This window comes from Panthera tigris, chromosome D3 (genome assembly GCF_018350195.1).
Source record: "Panthera tigris isolate Pti1 chromosome D3, P.tigris_Pti1_mat1.1, whole genome shotgun sequence".
Classification (NCBI taxonomy): domain Eukaryota; kingdom Metazoa; phylum Chordata; class Mammalia; order Carnivora; family Felidae; genus Panthera; species Panthera tigris.
The window spans coordinates 22,657,289-22,678,748 of NC_056671.1; the positions used below are offsets into that span (position 1 = coordinate 22,657,289).

A 21,460-nucleotide genomic window follows, 5' to 3' on the forward strand; every position below is an offset into this window, starting at 1 on the left:
AACCCTGATCTAAGGGCATTTTGCAGAATGTGTTTGGCCACTAACCAGGCTGGTAAACTCCCTCCTGACAATGGATAATAACTATCTAAATAGGTTTCCTCCTAAACCCAGGTTGCTGGAGGAAACACAGACCATCCCTAACGAAGGGGATGCTGACCCTCTCTCACTGTTCCTCCTAGTAGATGTGGGGGCTTCTTCTTCATTCATTTCCTGGGTTAATGGCTATGATCATTGGAGCCAACTGTGGTTAGTCTACCTTGGGATGGGGACTTTAAAGAATATTCCCAAGCAGCTGCTGAAACTCCTTGTATCAGGGAAGTTTTCTGTTTTCTCTGGCCTGACATAGACAGCCTACTTTTACTTGTTGGAGGAAAAAACATGGCATCTGCTCATCTGTCTGAGATGATAAGCTTTAGAACCAGAAGTCCTCTTTCTGGCCCTCAGGCGGCCCCTCACTTCTTCTGCCTCCCTCTCCCCCTCTTCCTGTTTCTGTACCACGTTGGGTGTAGTCTGCATCACTGGCTCCTGTACCATTCTGCATGCCTCTGGCACCATGGGCTCCTCCTCCTACCCTCACTGTCAAGGAATGAAGAGCACCCCCTTGAAGTGGGTGAACTCCACCCACTTCAGATTTCCCCACTGGTGCCCCAGGTAAAATTGACATTGGGGAACAAATTGACTGACTTTTAAGGACACCCAGGTGGAACATAGTTGGTATTTAAACTAATTTAAGTTTGTGGTTTAATTAAGATAGACATGTCTTCGGAGTTATCAGCATTAAATTTGAAACTTTTATTCTACCCTGGTTTACTGAAGGTTAAATTAGCTCATGTTACCTGTTGCAATTTGTCAGCAAAACAGTGACTTAAAATGGTTAATTTTGTCTGTCTCAATGTTTTCATGGGTAATTAAGACAGTCTTTGGCAACCTGAAACTTTAAAGTTTTGCTTGGATGATAAATTGGATTGAATTCATTGGACATCTAGACCTTTTCCAAATAGGAGGGAGTGCTAAAGCACTGATTCCTGCATGTAGGTTTGTGCTTTTGGCTTCTTATTGCAAAGAAGGTAATATTTGCAGATATTTGCATCTGTTGGAAAACATGCTTTGTGCTTAAATGTATTCATAAATTTGCTATCTAAAGAATTCTGGCACAACAGACAGTTCACAATTGATTAGTACTTAGTTTTCACTAGAGACTAAGACTTCTAAGAGTTAAAATTCTGCTAAATGTAATTAAGACTGATAGATATAAGGGAAACAACTCTGTATGTAGGGAAAGTAGGAGATGTATGAGAAAGATATAAGGAACAGGAATACATTTTTGTTGAAGGAAAAAGAAAGTAATTTTGTCCTAAAATGAGACTGGCTGTTTGGAGAGAAATGGATTGGGGCAAAATCTGAATACAAAAGCAACTTGTAGAAGGTTTGTGAAGGCAAATCTTTGGAAAGGAATTTTATGTGTGGTCAGGATGGACTAGATTGAAATGAATGGATTTAAAAAACAATTTTTAAAAATCTTTATTTACCTTTGAGAGAGAGAGAGACAGAGAGAGAGTGCAAGAGGGGGAGGAGCAGAGAGAGAGGGAGACACAGAATCCAAAGCAGGCTCCAGGCTGTCATCACAGAGCCCAACACGGGGCTCAAACCCACAAACTGTGAGATCATGACCTGAGCCAAAGTTGGACATCCAACGGACTGAGCCACCCAGGCTCCCATGAAATGAATGGATTTTAAAAGTACACTTGTATAAGACTGAAAATCTGCTTTCTCCTGTTAAAAAGACAAGGTTTTCTTGGATTGCTGATCTGCTCTTGGCAAGAAAATGTAAACAAAGTTGTTTTTTCTTTGGCTGCCCAGAAAAACCAGTTTCTATGTTTTGTTTTTATCAGGTCTTTGATGATTCCTAATCCTACTTAGGCTTGTGCTTTAAAACTTTCTGAGGTTTTTAAACAAACTTCCCCAAGATTTAAATCTTAAGCTCAGTCTCTGACTAATTAGGCTTGTTTATTTGGTATGCTATGTTCTGGTATAAGGTCACCACTTGATATTCTGATTATTGAAGTGTTATGTGTCACAGAAATAACTGAATTTCCTTGTCAATTGCATTATAGTCCTTTTGTCATTTGTGAAACGTGTTTAATCTCCAAGGAGATTCATAAAAAGGTCTTTTGACAAATACAGGTATTTGGTATCTTTACGATCCTAAAACTGAAGTGGGGAATAATTTCCAGAACTAACTAAAAAGCTGCATTCAAACTGAACAAGAATTAGTAACATGGGACTAAATGAATTAAGGAAGAGGATTACAGTTGTTGTGACTCTTGTTTGAAACACTGCTGGTTCTCTAATGTTGGCTCCTCCTGATTAAGGAAACTTTCTCTTAAGATAACTATGACTTACAAAAATGTAATGAAAGTATTCATTTGTGAACAAATGGAAGCACTTTTTCTCCCTACCTGAACCCTCTGAAATTCAAAAAGTCTCAGTATTTTTCCCCCATGGCAATTATAATCCTTTGCATAAGTTCAGTAAGAAGCTGCTCTCCTTGTAACAAGACACCACTGGAAACACTGTTTTGTTGTTGTTGTTGTTGTTCTTGTTGTTTTAATTTTTTTTTTTTACGTTTATTTATTTTTGAGACAGAGAGAGACAGGGCATGAACGGGGGAGGGTCAGAGAGAGAGAGGGAGACACAGGATCTGAAGCAGGCTCCAGGCTCTGAGCTGTCAGCACAGAGCCCGACGCGGGGCTTGAACTCACGAACCGCAAGATCATGACCTGAGCCGAAGTCGGACGCTTAACCGACTGAGCCACCCAGGCGCCCCATTGTTGTTGTTTTTAAACCAAGGCTTTGACTGGAATGTCATATTTGAGAGAGACATGCATAGACTCAGATATGACCAGATGGCTTTAAGGAATTAAGGTTGGCTTTATGGAGTCAATAAAGCCCTTAGAAATGTTGGCCTGATGCCTTGCTTATAGAGTTCCCAGCAGACTTACCAGGTAAGTAAAGAATGTCACTTCCTGGCAGGTACAGAAACCTCAGGATATTGCGGGGATCTTGAGAAGAAGAATTTGCCCAAATCTACAGCTCTTTCAAGTATGTCTGATGGCAAGTGTTCGGCTTGGCTATTGGCCTAGAGGGGCTACTAAAAGTTTAATCTAGATTCCTTATTAAAGCTCCAGCCAGGGGCGCCTGGGTGGCTCATTTGGTTAAGTGTCCTACTTCAGCTCAGGTCATGATCTCACAGTTCATGAGTTTGAGCCCCATGTTGGGCTCGCTGCTGTCAGCACAGAGCCTTCTTTGGATCCTCTGTCCCTCTCTCTCTCTGCCCCTTCCCTGCTCATGCACGCACTGTCACTCTCTCTCAAAAATAAATACACTGTAAAAAATAGAAAATAAGAAAAGTTGATTAATAAAAAAAAGGAAAAAAAAGAAAAAGAAAAAAAGTTCCAGCCAAACAGATTTTGAAAGATCTGTACGATCAATCACTATTCTTGCCAAACTTATGTAAACAATTAGGCCAAGTTGGTTAAAATTGGACTTGTTTTACAAACAAATAAGTCTTGATTTGGCTATCTCTGGAAATAAGGGTGAATTTAAAGAAAAATTATGTTTCAGGAACACACCTTTGCAGATGTTAAATTCTAGTTTTGATTGTCTTTGAATATTTGTTAGTTGTCTAAGGTAGACAACTTGAGGTTTACTTCCAAAAAATTGCCACAATAGCTCATGTATAGACAATCTTCATGTTTGTTATTCTGTGGGGATAATAACAGGACCCCATGGGCATATGATTATTTGAATAGCCAGAAAATGGGAGGGATTCCTCAACAATTGTATAACTCAACTATAATCTTGACCAATTCTGTGTGGCTGGGATGAAAAAATCACTTCTTAAAAGCTGTTGTAGACTCTGGGTCTAAAATTCTCTTGTCTAGCAAGAGAGCAGAACACAGGATTAAAAGCGAGAGACGGCTAATGTCCTGGAAAAGACAAGAGCCCCAAATAAGGGTCCTTGCCCTCTATTTATTAAGATCAGAAGGCTTACAAACGTGATGGGCGTGCACAAAGAGACAAAGAAACTAGGAACATTAACTTGGGGATGTGAGGGAAAAGGGGGTTTTGAAGATATACGGTGTTTGGGGTTTGGGTCAATATAAAACAAAATCCTGGCACCAGGCAGATGGGCAGATTGTTGTTAACAGCAGACAGGAGGCACCCTGTCTTTATCTTAGCTAGCCTAGGGGATAAGGCAGATAGGGGGAATAACCTGAGGGTTAACAAGACAACTTTTCTTTTGTTAACCATTTCCACTCTGGGCTGCTTCACCTGCAGTGCAGAGGTCTGTAGCTCAATTTACCAGTTAACCTAACTTCGTCCTTTCCTCCTGTGAAAGCAGCTTTTTGCTATAGTACTAAATTGGGGGATGCTTCCACCCTGAACACCTAATCTTGTTTACCTCATATACCTTTGTATTGGGTGCTTTTGTGCCCCTCCCTCTCTATTCTGGGGGCTCTGTGCCTCCTCTATTTGGGGTGCCTTTGCACCTCCCTATTCCAGGTTGCCAATCTTATTTACCCAAACTCGGGTGTAAGCATCCTATGGCTTTGTATTTCTTTATGCCTTGTTAACCTACTGGTGAAGCCCAGGGGATTCCTACGTTTATTCCCCACAAAAAGCCAGAGTGCACCTCACTCCATGGGGTTAACTATGGACTTGTGGAGATAATGGATGGCCCCACTTTCCTTATGACTGTATTGGATATTGCACTTGGGGATGCCCATATCCCCAGACAAGTCTTCTCCTACTTGCCAGTGATTCCTCATAATTAGGATATTGTTAAAGTTAGACATCAAACAAAGAGGGTTTCTTGATGGTTTTATCCCTTAGCCATATTTGTCCCAGGAGTTGCCTCTAATGATATAAAATTGCAAGTAGAGGCTTCAGCCAAGCATACAACAGCCGCCTTCAACCAGACCCAACTCGTAGTCAACCACAAATTCAAAAGGTGGCCCTCTAAAACCGAATGACCCTTGATATCCTGACTGCATCCCAAGGAGGCCCAGAATTAGATGGCTGGCTCCTAATGAGACCCAATGGCTATGCAGCTCTAACCTGTGGTCATGGTTTCCCCCAAGCTGGATAGATTGCTGTACTCTGGGTTTTGCCTGGATGCACAGATGCATTATTAGAACCATTACCAACCCAGCCAACCTTCCAAATTTAAAACAACCATGGACACATTCTGTTGCAACAAAAATATTACTGGGTTTCTAACTGGCATGAATACTCAAATGGTCACTTTATTATTTTTTAAGTTTATTTTGAGAGAGAGCAAGCACGTGCCCAGAAAAGGGGCAGAGAGAGGAAGAGAGAATTTCCTTTCAGTGCAGAGCCTGATGTGGGGCTCAGAGTCACAGTGAGATTGTGACCTGAGCTGAAATCAAGAGCCAGATGTTCAACCAGCTAAGCCACCCAGATGCCCCTCAAATGGGCACTTACAAATGATCCCTCTCTTTCCTTTAATGATTGGTTAAACTCCTAGACTGGAGATGATTTTTGTCAACTATCAAAGGACTCTTATTTGGGCTTCTTCTTCTTTTTGTTATTCTAATCATGTTTTGCTCTTTTCTCCCATACCGCCCACCTGGTGAGCAGGCTCCTTCACTGCCATATCTTCAAGTTGGCAGATGATCCCTTCCACTCAGGGAGATCCATATATGCAGTCTCCCTTAGATTCAGCTGCCTCTACTTTTCATAACTCCTATATATATGTCTCCAAGTGACCATAGGTAGGGACATCTCTACACCCCTATTCAGCAAGAAGTTACAGAAGATAAGACCTTCCAACCTCAGCAACCTTAAAGATTTTAGGGTCAAGATTATTCGGAGGGGTGGGGCAATGATTTGGAGAACAAAGGCAAAAGAAAAAAAATTAAACTTCCTTATGACTTACAGCCTACTGACAAGTACTTGAGACAGCCAGAGTGACCATTCTCCAGGAACTCAACTGCCTCGTTGTTAATACTTTGCTAGAGGCAAAAGGCAATCTTATCTTAACACTAGCCCAAAATCTCCAGGATCCTGTAAGTCTTCTTTAATATATAGAAATCTCTATGGAAACTGCCTTTTTCTCTAGCCTCTCCCCCAAGATATATGTTAGCAATCATCCTCCAAGCATACGGCCCACTGATACACATCTGAAGGGTCTCATGACTAAGGGTTTACTAGACAGTAGTAAATGACCTTGTCTTAGCAGCAGCTAGCCCCTCAAAGTCCTAGAAACCTTACATCCAAATTCCTTAGAGACTTACACTATCCCTGCCTCCAACTTGAAAGTATATAATCAGTCACTCCTCGCAAACCCAGTGCAGCTCTTTCTGCCCATGGGTCCTAGCCCCGTGCTTTAATAAAACCACCTATTTGCACCAGAGACATCTCAAGAATTCTTTCTTGACTGTTGGCTCCCAGATCCCAACATTTCACATCACACACCATCTGAAGGTGGTGTGAATATTTGCATAAACCTTGTAATTATCCTTTGAGGAACACATACGGAAGACATATGTACATTTAAAAAGCTCAAATGTGCTGAATGTACATTTAAAATACCCCAAGTTCCATAACTCTACTTGGCCTTTTGTCATTTTTCAATCCACCGCTAAGGCTGGGTATATATGAGTGGCTTCTCAAGTCACTATATTTCTGTGAGGAAAAGTCTGCTTTTGATCTACTTTATCCCCACTAAGAGCCAAAGAACCAAAGGAAAACCACACAGGCCAGCGGGGAACAGAGTCCAGCTTCACTCAGCGCCCCTGGCGGTGGCTTTTCCTCCACGGAGGCCAAATTCCCAAGTTCCCACGACGCCTAGCAACCGTTACCGGGACAACGCCACTGCCGCTCACGCACCTCAGAGTGTAGCCGTCCTTGGAATCCCAGAAGGTACTGCGCTGCAGCCGCAGGGCCTTCCGCCTCCCTCCATCCCAACATGCAACGGGGCTCATAAAGTCAAGCGATCGTCATCAGGATGTCTATAGAAACGCCTGAAAATCTGCGTTCGCTGAAACATTAAAACTGTCTAAAATAGGTCCACAGATGGAAAAGAACTCTAAAGAGAGGTCTCAGTGAATTTTTTTTCCAGAAAGTTCAGTAGTAAATTTCGAGGAGGAAAGTCAAATAATTCCCCAGACTCGCTCAGGCACCTCATCGAGCAGCCCGCGCAGACCAGCGGCGTAGGGGCCTCGGGACCCTAAGCGGGGCACGTTGCGGGAGGAAGTGGCGCCGTCTGCCCACGGGGCGCTAGTAGACTCTTCAACGTGGAGCCATGGGAGGCCTAGAGAAGAAGAAGGTAAGTGGGGCATATGACCAGGCGGGGTGGCGCTGGGGGGCGGGGGGCGGGTGGTGGGAGCGACGGAGCCAGGGGACTGCGCCTTTCCCGGCCTCAGCCCTTCATGCGTACAGAAACGGCTGGGATCAGCGCAATGAGAAACAGCCACGAGATGGGGTCCGAGAATGGGCGAGGACGGCTATTCGTCCGATGAAGTTCAGGAAAGAACCTTGGAGTAGGGCTGTAAAACAAAGTTGGTGTTGCCAAGCAAAGCTTCACCCCAAATGCAGCCCCGGTCGAAAGGTAACTGTTTACTGAAACAGTAATAAACATTATGAGAAGTTTATCGTTAGGTCAAGTTTATCATTTCCAAAACTTGTTATTCTCTCTTCTGTTAGACTTGCCCTTGACATTGGAGAGGGAAACGTAAACAAATGGATGTGGACACCAACAAAACAATCACAGATTGTTAAATGTGATGTGAAAGATAAGGCTGGTGGATAGAAAAAGCTACTACTTACTTTAGTTGGTGTTGTCTTGGAAGGTCTCTCCTATTCAACATTTAAGCCTCAATCAGAAAGTTCAGAAGATCTCACATGGGTTCTGGGCCATGGGAGTGCTTAGCGAGCAAACCTGGCAGGGGAAACTCAGTGCCAAGACCCTTAGGTGGGAAAAGCTTTCTGTGTGCGAGGAATTAAGACATCAAGATGGCTTAGGGTATAGTAAACCAAGGGAAGGGAAGAATGGCATTTGGTGAGGTTGAGGTTAGACAGGGACCAGATGTATAAGGCCTGTGAGCCACAGTGAGGAGCTTGGATTTTATTCCAAGTGCAGTACAACTCAGCTAAAGGGAAAGTACCACGATACAGTTTTTCAAGGGTTTCTTGTTGCCGTATGGAGAATCACCTTAGTGGTATGAAAAGATGGGGGAAGGGATGAAGGTGAGGAAGATGTAGTTGTCTTGTGTTTTCTTCAGATTGAAAGTTTCTGTTGCCTGTTTATATTTAACCCAATACACTGTTGAACAACCAGTAAGTGCTAGTGTTTAGAATCACAAAGATTTAAGATAGAAAATTTTTCCTTGCAGCACAGGTGCAGATATGTAAACAAGTCACGACAGTTATAAAGCTGGGTTTCACAGCCATTTTGAGCCACATAATGCTTTGTTGTGGAAAGACATGTCCTGTGCATTGTAGGATGTTTAGTATCATCCTGACTTCTTACACACTAGATGCCAGTGCCACTCAACAACCCAAAATGCCTAATTCCCTTCCCTCCATCTCACACACACCCAGGGAGTAAAATCATCCCACGTGAGAACTATTTATCCACTTGCTATTTAGAAGGATAAGCATAATGACAGACATATATGTAATGGAAAACACTTTTAAACCCAACTTTCTGAGACAGTCTGAAGCTCATCTTTGTGTCCCCAGTGGACGATGTCTGGAAAGAATAAATGAAGGTGTGTTTTATGATGGGGGGTGATCATAAACCTCTTGAGGGGCTATAGGTTTATCTCTTTAGAGCTGGACCTGGCCGTCAGGTCCCTGCTGTTTTACTGCAGAGGATGGTCTTGTTTGGAAAGGACACGCTTGGTACCTTGAACTGCTACTCTTTATCAGGAATACAGAGATATGAGCATGAGGCAGCATTTTGGCACTACAGACATCCACATGATTGCATCAGACAGTATGCTCCTTAGGGGCAGGTAGAGACCAGGCCTTTTTTGTTTTCCTTGCTCTCATAGCATCTTGCTTAATATTTGAAACATAGTAGAGATCCTCTTATTTTCTGTTAAGTGAATGAATGATGGAGGGGAGAGGTTTTTTGGCTTAGGGCATGCATTTTCAACCAGATATCACCCCCAAAGGAACAAAAATTTGTTGAAGGGATCTTAGATATTTCAATGGTTTGTGGCCCTCTAAAATACCACATTAAACAGATCTTTGGTATGTCTGTAGTATTAATATTTCGTGGGGCTGTGAGAGGGGATGATTAAGGGGGAGGTCTAAAAAGCCTTCTGGTGGTAAGGGTTGGTTATAGTGAAAAAGTTGAAAAAACCAGTTTAGGGGATTAGGCACTGAGGCTCAGGACTCAGACCTACGTTTGAATCCCAGCCCTTAAAAATCTGTGTGACCTGGACACAAGCCATGGTTGTTGTGAGGATTAAATAAAATAATTGCTGATCAAAGTAGCCAATACTTAGAGCCACTACTAAGTGCTTTTGGTATAGCACCTGATCCATAGCAACCTCACGGTCCCCAGCATCATGCAGATGTGTGTGTCCTTTATGCTGAGTACTGCAAGGACAGTACAGGAGAGCTTGTTCAGGTAGGTGGACTCCTTCCCTGTAGCATTTCCTGTCCCAGAAGCCTATCAGCTGGTTATGCACAGTGATAGTTGCCCCTAGCATGAGGCATGCCCAGAGATTGATGCCATCACTGCAATCATTGCTAATGGTCACTTGGGTTTTTTTCTCCCCAAGTATGAACGAGGCTCTGCCACCAACTACATCACCCGAAACAAAGCCCGGAAGAAGCTGCAGCTGAGCCTGGCCGACTTCAGGTGAGGTTGGAGAGGAGTGGCATAAGGGGGCCACGGGGGTTCCTGAGCAATGAATCATGCTCAGTAATGGTGAAAACTCAGCCACATCCCTATCTTCCCTGTGCCACCACAAACTGTCCAGAATTCTGACATTTCTCATTCTCTTCCTCATCTGGCTTTGCTGTAAGTGAGCTGTGCTTTGCCAGGTGTGGTCTCTAGGGAAGCTGGAGAATGGGTCATGCCACCCTTAATCATCAGAATGGGTCCACTGGTACAAGGCATTGCTACTCTCTGGCTGGGTCTTTGTCACCCATTCGCTCTGTTCTGGCAGAAGAGACCCCTGATCCTGCACCTAGGGGTTCTCAACTCCTCATAGAGTCAAATCATATCTTTCCACAGCCTGTGGGCCCTGCCACATGGCCCACTTTTAGTCACGCAGCACTTTTCGCTCCTACAGCCTCTGTCCTTCCTAGGATGCCTTTCCCTCTACCTTTTATATGGCTGAAGTGTGAGTTTCTCAGCAAGGCCTTTCCTGACTCCCTTTGTGAAAAAAGGATACCTGCCATCTGGCCCCTGTTAGCATTCTGATTGTTTCCTTTCTGGTGCTTGTGACAGTCTACATTAGGTGGTTTTGGGGGAACTTGGGATTGTCAGATCCTGCACTAAGATGTGAATTCTTTAAGGGCAAGGCCCCCATTTTCATTGTTCACTGCTGTTTTGCTGGCCTGATGTGGCCAGTGCTTAGTACATTTACCTACAGAAGGAATAATTTTTATCTACCAGGCGGCTGTGCATCCTGAAGGGCATTTATCCCCATGAACCGAAACATAAGAAGAAGGTTAACAAGGGCTCCACAGCAGCCCGAACTTTTTACCTTCTCAAAGACATCAAGTTCCTCCTCCACGAACCTATTGTCAACAAGTTCCGGGAGTACAAGGTAAGGCCTAGGCTCTAGTGTCTGGATGGGGTCCATCGCTGCTCTGTGACCCACCACCCATGACCTTGGGCAGATTGTTTAACCTCTCTGAGCAAGCCTATGGAAGGGTGAAGTAATTCTACCTCAAAGGAATGTCTTGAGGATTAACCAAATGAGATCACATGTGTGGAAATCATTTGCACAGAACCTGGCAAATGATTAATGCTTTACCTGTTGTACCTTTCCCCTGGGTCTTTTGGAAGAATAAATTTATTGCCTTTGAAGCAAAGGTGGTACTATTTGAGCGGCTTTTTTTGTGTATTCTTCTTTGCCCAAAGAAACCGCTGCTTTTCGAATTCGTTCTGGAATTGCTCCCAGGAGATCAAGCTTTTTATTCCACGAATAGAAACTATTAAATGCTTAAATACCACAGGGAAAGTAGAAACCTCATAGACCAAATGCAGGTAATTGAGAGTAGACTACTGTTACTGAAGCCTTCACTGAGCTGCAGGGCCAGGCTGAGGCCCTGTGCTAGGAAGGGTGAGGCACCGCCTGGTGGCTACAGGAGACTGGCCAGCGCCTGCTGCTGGCCCTCTTGTGGAAAATGGCTGTCTTGGAGCTGCTGTTCACGACACTAGCAGAGGCAGCTTTAGAGCCTTTGAAGAGCACCAAGGGCAGGCCTGACCAAAAGTACTTATAGGGAAGAAATCAGTTGGCTTGGAGGACCTTCTGGGCCCATGCCTGGCCTCGGCTGCATTTTCCTGTGTGACCTAGCCCCATATGTGGGTCCGTGGCTTGCTTCATGCCCGTGCAGACTGGTGCTGAGAATGAAGGCCAGCCTTCCTGGCCCTGAGCTGCTTTGCTGGTGAGTCACTTGGCCTCAGTTGGAAAATAGAGCTGAAAACATGTTTTCATGTAAATGTGAGGAGTCAGCCTTCTAAGTGGTTATCTCTGGTCATCCATCATAGGTGCAGCAAGCTGGCTCTGCTTATCAGTGTGGGTCAGTTTTGATGTTTTTTGGAGTTTGCTGTTTTATACATCCTGGGCTTGAGGGGGTCAGATGGCACAGACAGCTGTGGTCAGCTTCAGAAAGCCTTGAGAGCCCTCCTGCCCCATGCATCCCTCTTCGATGAAAGAGGGGTTTCCAGGAGCCTTTGGTCCCAGTATCAGTGATCTTCTGTCGCCCAGGTGTTCGTCCGGAAGCTCCGGAAGGCCTATGGGAAGAGTGAGTGGAACACGGTAGAGCGTCTGAAGGACAACAAACCAAACTACAAACTTGATCACATTGTCAAGGAGCGGTGAGTTGGGGACTCAGTCCAAGCACTGGGATTAAGACCAGGACCCTGCTTATGTTGCTGGCATCCTTTTGGAGGAAGCCGACCAAAAAAAAAAAAAAAAAAACCAACCAAACAAACAAATTGCTATAATGATTGCAAGTCACGGCAAGAGCCATGTGGGATGCTAACAGTGTAAAGGGATCTGGGGGACATATGTTAGTTACAGGTTTGTCAGATAAGTCTTTGGGGGCAGATGTTTCAGCCAGCCAAAGGAAGCCTGGTCAAAGCAGAGGAAACAGCAGGTGTATAGGCCCTGTGGTGATCGAGAGCCAGAGTTCTGGGAGTGCACACCAGGCACATGGTCACACCTGGCAGACATGGCTGGCTGCCTCTGATCTTAAGTGTTTTTTGCCCAGCCTACTCAGCAGTCCCACTCATCCATTGACAAAGTCAGTGGTTCTTAACCAAGCAGTTTTGGCCCCTAGGAGACATTTGGCAATGTCTGGAGGCACTTGTGGTTCTTGTGACTTGGGCTTGGGGGGCAGGGGAGGAGTCTTACTGGTGTTTAATGGGTAAAGGTCGGGGATGCTGCTAAACAGTCCCCACCACACAGAACAACCTGGCCCAAATTGTCAGTAGTGGTAAGGTTCTGAAATTCTGGGCTAGTGAATGTCTGCTTTCTCTTGGGGGCTGATGGCCTGGGAACACTTAGTTCCAGGCTGGATGGACTTGGCTCATTGAGTCAGGCCAGCCATGGGCTAGCATGGGAAGAGCCCTGGCTTAGGAGCCCAACATGTGTCCTCACTATAGCTCTGCAGCCTGGGTGGCCTGAGAACAGTTCCTGCTCTGAGCAAGTTCTCTCAGAGAGAGACGATAGCTCCTGTCCTGTGTGTGACACACAGCTGTTGTGTGGAGCAAATGTAAAATTACACATACAAAAAATCAAGTGTCTGGATTCATGCCCATACCAGGTGGCCGTGTGGTTGTGGTGTTCCAAGTGTGTGTCACCCCCATTTCCTTAACCATCCGGTTAAAAAAAAAACAGGTGGCTCAGGTGCTATTTCTACAAAGGCCCTGGATTGGTGGGTTTGTCAATGAGGTGTAGAGAGGAAAACTTTGAGGCACCAGAGGGGGCCAGTTGAGGTTCCCACCTCCACACAAGAAAACCGGATGCCTCTCTTCCTGTTGTCTTTGGAGAGGCCCCTGCAGCCTTTCTTCCATCTTGGTATGGTTCGAAGATTGGCAGGTTCCTCCTGAGGAACCTGCAAGGAGTGTTGCCCTGGAAGGACTATGGCCACCTCTGGTCTCGTGGCTTTCAGAGTTCCTTTTTGAAGCAGCAGAACCCTTTCTTCAAAAGAAAACTTCCTGGAAGGCAGTTAGGGTGCCAGAGGCCCTGACAACCACTCTGGCTGGGGGAGGGAGACCTGAGGCCCTGTCTGTCCACTTGTCCCCAAGTGTTTCCAGGGAGCTGCAGGAGCCCAGTTTTAAACCAATAGTCTGTTCCAACAATGTCATTTTCCAAATGATATCACTAGGGTTGGGTGAGGCAAAGGGACCCATTCTGGGTCACAGCTGGGACGAATCCAGGTGTCCTTAAATGTACTCCAGTGTCCTCTCCATGACCCAGGCCCCCATCCCTCAGCAGGGCAGATGTGCCGTAGTGGATCCTCCACCGCCATGGATGGCTCATTCTCGTCAGCTTCCTAATTTACCACAGGATTCCTGGAGGCACTTTCTTGCTCTGACTTTTCCTGCCCCAGGATGGAAAAAATTCCAGCATTTTTATCATCTGGTTCTAATTGGTTCTGCAAACTTAGAGGTCTGGGTGGTGAGGCACAAGACATAACCCACTCTGGTGACCTGTGGCTGGGCCAAGCTGTAAGTGCTGCTGAGTGTGGGCAGGCCCCACCCTCCCCCTTGGTCCACTAGGTCAGCATCACATTTTTCTGCTTTCTGTTTTGGACATCCAGATATATTTGCTTTGAACTGCAGTTTCCACCTTGAAAAAGAGTTAGCGAGCCACTGACTCGGTCTACCCTCTTTGGCCACAAATAGAAATGGGTCCAGGTGGAGACTGGTGAGCAGTGGGTGTCTTCAGAACCTCCATTGGGATTTCTCTGGTCCTCAGAGCTAAGTGGGCATTTCCTCATTCCATGGTTCCTCCCAAGGCTATAGGGAAGCTGGCACTGCCAGGCCCCTGGGCTTTGCCCAACTTTGTGGTCAGGAGATGAGAGTGGCAAAGCCTGATTGGGAATGGGGCCTCTGGGGTGACTAACAGGGTGGGCAAGGGATTCAGGGTCCCCCTTGAAACCCAGAGTGACAAAGCCTCTGGGCACTGTTCTCTTGGTCCTGCAGGTACCCCACATTCATAGACGCTCTACGGGACCTGGACGACGCCCTCTCCATGTGCTTCCTCTTCTCCACCTTCCCACGGACTGGCAAGTGCCACGTGCAGACCATTCAGCTGTGCCGCCGGCTCACTGTGGAGTTTATGCACTATGTCATTGCTGCCCGTGCCCTGCGCAAGGTAAGCCCAGGGCCTCCTGGGGAAGGGGGGACCGCCCAGCTCCCTCCTTTGCCTGCCCTTTTCACCACACTGTCTCTCCCCATAGGTCTTCTTGTCCATCAAAGGCATTTACTACCAGGCTGAAGTGCTGGGGCAGCCCATCGTGTGGATCACACCGTATGCCTTCTCCCATGATGTGAGTATGCTCATGGGGAAGGCAGGGGCCTGTGCTGGGCCATTGCTCCTTCTCTGGCTCCTACACAGAGATGAGGACTTGGGCAGGGTGGGGGATTTTGTTGTCCTGCATAGTCCAGCATGTGCTGGGTTCCTGCGTGTGGCCGGGGCTAGGATGTGGGGTGAGGAGTGTACTGCACAGCATCATAGTAAGAACTGGAGTCAGCCTGTCTCCAGCATCCTCCAGCTGGGTGACCTTGGACATGTTCTGCACCTCTCTCTGCCTCAGTTGATGTGCTTCCACTTTCTAAGCCTTGTCCTGAGGATATAAGAAAAAATAAAATCTTTCAAAGTGCCTGGCCCTTTGGGGTTGCTGAGTGAACAGTGAGCAACTGCCAAGGCTTGGATGAGCCTAACCCTACCCTCAGACCCATGGGGTCGTCATCTCACTCTGCCACTAGTGGCTGCCAGACCTTGGCCAGGCTGCTTTGCGTAACTCCTCAGCTTCCGCTGACCGCTACCCAGGGCTGGGGGGACTGGGAGAGATGGAGGAGGATGAGCACATGAGAAGCTTTTAGCACATGGTACTACTTATTCATTTTGGTTTAAACTGGGAATTTTTGGCAGGGATCCACAGAAATCCTGGTTTTGCCTCCTCGTGGGACAGCATTAGCCTCTATTCCCCTCCACAGTCTCGGTCAGGCTGTCCCTCTGCCTGACTTGTCATCTTGTGGGCCTGCATTTGACCCAGTTTCCTGCCTGTGCCTTGAGCAGCAAATGCACCAGCCTGGCTGGACAGTGTGTTCACCTGCCAAGTTATCGGGTGCTCCAGGTTGAGCTGGGGGTCTGGGCTCCTCCCCTTTACTCTGGGTTGGCAGGGGTCCGAGGCCAGAACCCACTCTGACCACAGGGCAGTGGAGGTGTTTGGGGGTACGCTGCAGTCTATGGGTAAGAGGCAGTTTGGTCCTCAGCAATCCCCTCTTCCCACTCTTCAAGGCAGTTGTGTGCCAAAGCCTTTGGCCCTTCCCTCTTCCTTGTTCCTTCCCTTCTGTCCTCCTTCCTCCCTGTCTTCCTGCCATGCTTCCTTCCTCTCTGGCCCTCTCTCTCCTTCCTTCTCTCTGATGTCCCACCCCCGTGCTGCTCAGACTGGTCTTTGTATGTCCTCTGGGTAGTGAATAGGGCCCTGTGGAGGCCAGCCTCCACACAGCTGACCCTGGGGGAAGGGAACAGACTGCCCATTCCTCCTTCCTCCCTGGCCAGCTTACTGCTACTTCCTCTCAGCAGGAGAATGGGGGACCAGTCCTGGGTCATAGCTGAGGCCCTTGTGTCCTCTTTCCCTGAGCAGCCAGTGCTGGGCTCTTCAAAGTACGACCCAGGCAGGCAGTAGGCGGGGGGGGGGGAGGGGGTTGGAGGGACCCTGCTCAGCACTATGCAGTTCAGAATGGAGTTGTCCTCAGATGCTCTTGGAAGGATGGAGGTGTGAGTAGGGGGACAGGTGGGGTACCTCTTGGTCCCTGCATCCTCACACTCACACTGCCCAGTGGCAAGATACAGAAACAGTTCAAAGTCACAGGCATGGCCAGCATAAAAAGGGACGTTGTGATCACTACTAACTTTGACATTGCTCGGGATATCCTGCCATCCAGGTCCCGGAGGTCAGCAGAGCTGGGCTAGCCTCCCGGGTTGTTGGGGGCAGTGCTGCTCAAGAGACGAGGCTGTTTTTCTGGCTTTCAGATCCTTTCCGTGTTTTGCTTTATCAACTCCTCAAGGGCAAAGATGAGTCCTTTGATGTTCCCTACTTGCTGGGTTGGCTGCTCTTGAGGGTAGCTGTGTGCCTTTGCCCCAAGCAAGCAGCTTTTCTCCCATCATTTCTCCAGAGCTTCCTGGGGCTGAGCCAGGCAGCTGTTCCACCCTATCTTGGATCCTTAAGTTGTGCCTTTGTCTCTGGCTTGGGGCTGGGGCTGAGTTGCTGAATTGAGTCTCCATCCCTCCTGCCAAGGCTTGAGGATGCTGAGTTCTGTCCACCCAGGGTGACAGACTGCTTGCTGCAGGGCCACCTCTCCCAGCTGGACTGGCGATGGGGCGGGGCTCTGAGAGGCTAGCAGCTTAGGCCTGGAGAAGACATTTAATGAAGATTATGGGATGACTGATGCATAGGAATGAGCTGTGACCAGACTGGCCTGGAAGGCCACCTCTGTGACCGAAGTCTGGTCTGAGCTGGGATTTATAGGATGATTGGGGAGTTTGGGCAGGGGCAGGGGAGCTCCATCCAGTCCTGGGAGCAGCATGACAGAACTTTCCCTTTTCTCCTTTTCATCTCCCCCTTTCTGGCTCAGGGATTTGGACTGACCTCAGGATGCCCCTAACCTTTGGGACCCCTGTCCAGAGCCTCAGCCAAAATGCTCCCGGGTAGAACATGCCACATGGCTCCTTCTCATGGAACAGAGCTCTGAAGGCAGGGCTACCATGGTAGAGCTTCAGGCAGGCTGGAGTCCCCTGCCCCATGTGGGTTGTCCGTGCTGTCTTTCCCCTGTACCTGCACCTGCACTGCCAATGGGTCTTCTGTGCCCCCCAGCACCCAACAGATGTTGACTACAGGGTCATGGCCACCTTCACCGAGTTCTACACCACTCTACTGGGCTTTGTCAACTTCCGCCTCTACCAGTCGATCAACCTGCACTACCCGCCCAAGGTAGGACCCCAGCCTGGGTCTTTCTCAGTGTGCAGGGGCTGTGGCCCTTCTCCCCACATGGATGTAGGGGGCTGTGGCATCTTCTCCCTCTGATCTTCCCCCTGCCTCGCAGCTGGAGGGTCAGGCCCATGTAGAGGTGAAGGCCAGTGAGGACACCTATGCCTTGGACTCTGAGAGCTCTATGGAGGTGAGAGAAGCTTCCAGAGCACTGGCCCTGTATCCCCTCAGAAGGGTGGGTCCTGGCCTGGGGGTGGGACTGTGCATGGCTAGATGAGTGGGCTCGGGGCTTGCCCTTGCAACGCAAGCCCACTGATGTCCCAGAACTGTTGCTGCTCCACCTTCCCCACCCTGACCGTGCACGCAGACAAGATCTCCCACCTGCAAGCAACAGCTCTGCTTCTTTCCTATAGAAACTGGCGGCCCTTGGTGCCAGTCTGGCCCGCATGGTAGTGCCTGTGGAGGAGGAGGCTGAGGTGGACGAGTTTCCTGCTGATGGGGTGAGGACTGCGTGCTGGGGTAGTGGCGGGCGTTGGGACTGAGGGACCTAGATGGAAGCTGAGGACCATCTCCGCCCTCTGCCCTCCAGTGCGGGTGTGGGCAGGTCTGATGGTGCCATGGCCCCTTTTGTGGCAGGAGATGACAGCACAGGAGGAGGACCGCAGGAAGGAGCTGGAGGCGCAGGAAAAGCACAAGAAGCTCTTTGAGGGCCTGAAGTTCTTCCTGAACCGTGAGGTGCCCCGCGAGGCCCTGGCTTTTGTCATCAGGTGGGAAGCTGATGGCATTGGCTCTGCCACACTCTGGGCTGCGTCCCGCCCCGGATGCCCGACAGTAATATCAGGGTGGTGTCAGCATCCACCCCTCAGGGCGCTTGTGCAGATTCACCTGTGTGGGCTTGGAGAGTGCTTGGCTCACTCTGGAGTACGTGGCAAGCACTTGTCAGAGGGCAGCTGACACCACTTTCTCACCAGCTTAGGGCAGGCCTCCACTGGGCTGGCACTGGATATGTTAGCCTGACGACAGGGCTGATCCTGGTGTGGGGTAGGGACAGGAGTGTCCCGGGAGGGTGAGCTTGTGGGCCAGTGGGTCCCAGGACAGCCACTTCATACTGAATACTCTTGTGGGCTCCTCCTGTGCCTGTAGGAGTTTTGGGGGGGATGTGTCCTGGGACAAGTCTCTGTGCATTGGGGCCACATATGATGTCACAGACTCCTGCATCACCCACCAGATTGTGGACCGGCCTGGGCAGCAGACACCTGTTATTGGCAGGTAAGCCCCCAAGGCTCTCATCTTCCTCCTCCTGTTTGGGTTTCTGGGTGTAGAGGTCTGTCTCAAGCGCAGATGCAGTGGGGCTTCCGGTTGCTTCCATGACCTGTCTCCACCACCAGGTATTATGTGCAGCCCCAGTGGGTGTTTGACTGTGTAAATGCCCGGCTCCTCCTCCCCGTGGCGGACTACTTCCCTGGAGTGCAGTTGCCTCCACACCTCTCACCCTTCGTATCAGAGAAGGAAGGAGATTACATCCCTCCTGAGAAGCTGAAGCTGCTGGCCCTGCAGCGGGGAGAGCACCCAGGTGAGTGGGCCAGGCGATGGGGTGGATGGGTGCCTCCAGGCTGGTTTTGGCCTCGGCCCCACCTGTTTGTTTCCCTTCTTGGCTACAAAGATAGCAAACTCCTGAGAGTGGGCAGCAGGGGCACAAAGCCCTTTAAGCCTACCTTTGGAGTAAGGCTTAGGAGAAGGCAACGTTTGTATTCTATGATCACCTGTTGATGTTGAGAGTAACTGAGCACGAGTGGTCTGGAAGTTGTCATCAGTATTTATATAGGAGGTGGCAGAGCTCAGGAGGAGGCGCCTTGAGTTTCCTCTGAAGGTGTTTGGGGCTGTGGGGAGAGGTGCCGGAAGGAGCTGTGGTTGGGGCAGCCCTGCACCGTATCTGGAATGTCTTCATGGCTGAGGAATGTGGTGCCTGGCCCCAGTTCTCACCCTGCAAGGAGGAGAGCAGGCTCAGAAGTCGTTGGTTATTTACAGGAAGTATGGATGAATCTGAAGAGAAGGATGAAGAGGAAGACAATGATAGTGATGGTGATGAAGGGGGAGAAAACGAAGAGGAGGAGGAAGAAGATGTGGAGGCCGGTTCAGAAAAGGAAGAAGAGGCCCGACTGACAGCCCTGGAGGAGGAGAGGATGGAGGGGAAGGTACTGGGAAGCTGACTGGGGGTGCAGTCTGGAAAGCAGCTCCACTGGCCATCTTTGGTACCAGCCCTGGGCCAGAAGGGCAAGAGCCAGGGGACTGGTGGGGGTGGGGCATCTGCAAGTGTTGACCCTGTGTCCCCAGAAGCCCAGAGTGATGGCAGGCACTGTGAAGCTGGAGGACAAGCAGCGGCTGGCCCAGGAGGAGGAGAATGAAGCCAAGCGCCTGGCCATCATGATGATGAAGAAGCGGGAGAAGTATCTTTATAACAAGATCATGTTTGGCAAGAGGCGCAAAATCCGAGAGGTGAGTCCCTGCCATCTGCCTGAGACTCCAGGTATGGCCACCAGATGTGGCTGCACATGTGAACTCTGGGGCCAGCTGGCTCTCCTCTGTGCTGATTCCATCCCTTTTGTAGCTTATGCAAGTGGCCTGTTACCTGCTGATAGGATTGGATTGTTTTTCATTTTGAGGCATTCTTAGAAAATATCCTTGAGCGCATCCCTTTGAAGTCTCTGCAGGGTAAATTCTTAGGCATGTCATTGTCAGGTTGAGAGGCCTATGTGTGTTTTGTAGTAGGTATTGCCAAATGGTCCCCAGGGGAAAAGACTACTGTTCCAGGTTGACACCTCCCCAGCAGCCTGGTGAAGGTTTGATTGGCACTCAGCTTTCCCAAGGAGAAGGGTAAATGGGGCAGTTGCCTCTGGCTCTAGGAACGTGGGATCCTACTAACTTGCTGTGGGCCCATAACATAATAGAGTCATAAAGGCAAAGGTAAAGGCATGTTTAATGACCTGAGGTGGTTCAAATAATTGTTTTTTCTCCTGGTAATTTGCTTTTTTAGTTTCTGTGGAAGCTCTGCTTTTAAGGGATGGCCTTGAGTAGGAGAAGTACCCTACAATCACAGCTTGATCCCCCTTTGCTCCTCACAGGCCACCAAATTGGCAGAGAAGCGGAAAGCCCACGACGACGCTGTGAGGTCTCAGAAGAAAGCCAAGAAGGCCAGGCCCGTGTGAGTGGTGGCAGCCTCTTGATGGGCGAGGCCCGCTCCTGGCAGCTGGACTTGGCACAGGCAGGCCAGAGGACCCAGGCTTGGTGGCAGACCAGAGTCTCTTCTCTTTTCATCCCCTTCCTCCCCCTGCCAGCCCTGGCTTCCTCTCAAGCTCTCTGGCTGGATCCCCAGCCTCCCTTGGATGGAGCTCCCTGCTGGTGGCTGGGCAGAGGAGAGGCCTTTGTGCCCAGCCCAACTTGATGCTCCCAGGAATCAGTGACATGGGGGGCAGGACCAGCCCCCCACCAGTTGCTCCCTGTTCCCTGGTTTTCTGTAGTGCACCCCTCCCTGCAAGGTTGGACTGGTGATTTTCCTGCTGCTGTGTTGGGGTGAGGGTGAGGAAGCATTTGTTATTAAACAGCTGGAGTTTTGGAATGATTGAATTCTGTGTCCCATTAGCCTTCTTGGGGTTGGAGAAGGGACACCTAGTGACGTGGAGTCTACCCTTTGTTCACATTCCAGCCCAGGTACTTTTCCCCTGTAAACATTGCTTCCTTGTGTGTAAATTAGGGGTAGAAATTCTGGAGCCTCTCTGGGGAGCCAGGAGTGCTGTAGGTGAGGAAGGTTCAGTGATAATGTTATGCAGACTTAGTATCAAGGTCTAGAAAGTAAGGTGCTCTATAAATACCAACTGTGATTGTTATAACTTTCTGCTGGAGTAAGACCAGAGGTGAAAGCCAGTGCCTAAAGGATTTGTGAGGCTTGAGTTGAGGGGTACCTAGCTTTACCTTGTTGGCTCATGGTCAGAACTACCCAGTAACCCCCAGTGTGGGCATT

At 48.7% G+C, this 21,460-nt stretch overlaps 1 protein-coding gene across 3 annotated transcripts; it reads left to right on the top strand.

The window, feature by feature from the left end:
• The first annotated feature begins 7,177 nt into the window (after positions 1-7,177).
• Positions 7,178-21,066, top strand: PES1 (pescadillo ribosomal biogenesis factor 1). Of its 3 annotated transcripts, none has more exons than XM_007082554.3 (15): positions 7,178-7,354; positions 9,822-9,901; positions 10,664-10,817; positions 11,985-12,094; positions 14,429-14,600; positions 14,686-14,775; positions 17,329-17,445; positions 17,558-17,632; positions 17,856-17,942; positions 18,079-18,209; positions 18,586-18,711; positions 18,831-19,015; positions 19,471-19,637; positions 19,777-19,938; positions 20,565-21,066. In XM_007082554.3, exons 1-15 carry the CDS (start codon positions 7,331-7,333, stop codon positions 20,646-20,648), a joined length of 1,764 nt encoding a protein of 587 aa, XP_007082616.2. In that variant the 5' UTR covers positions 7,178-7,330; the 3' UTR covers positions 20,649-21,066. The 3 variants fall into 3 exon arrangements, with proteins under 3 accessions (XP_007082616.2, XP_042817540.1, XP_042817539.1); XM_042961606.1 differs by lacking the exon at positions 7,178-7,354 and adding an exon at positions 7,499-7,636 and having other exon boundaries at positions 19,780-19,938; XM_042961605.1 differs by lacking the exon at positions 7,178-7,354 and adding an exon at positions 7,500-7,636.
• The last annotated feature ends 394 nt before the right edge of the window (positions 21,067-21,460 follow it).

Coding starts and splice junctions, on each gene's coding strand:
- PES1 (XM_042961605.1), top strand. CDS start 7,544: ATGAAGTTCAGGAAAGAACCTTGGAGTAGGGCTGTAAAACAAAGTTGG. Junction 17,446..17,557: donor ACCTGCACTACCCGCCCAAG/GTAGGACCCCAG, acceptor CCTGCCTCGCAG/CTGGAGGGTCAGGCCCATGT. Junction 18,210..18,585: donor GCCCTGGCTTTTGTCATCAG/GTGGGAAGCTGA, acceptor CTGTGCCTGTAG/GAGTTTTGGGGGGGATGTGT.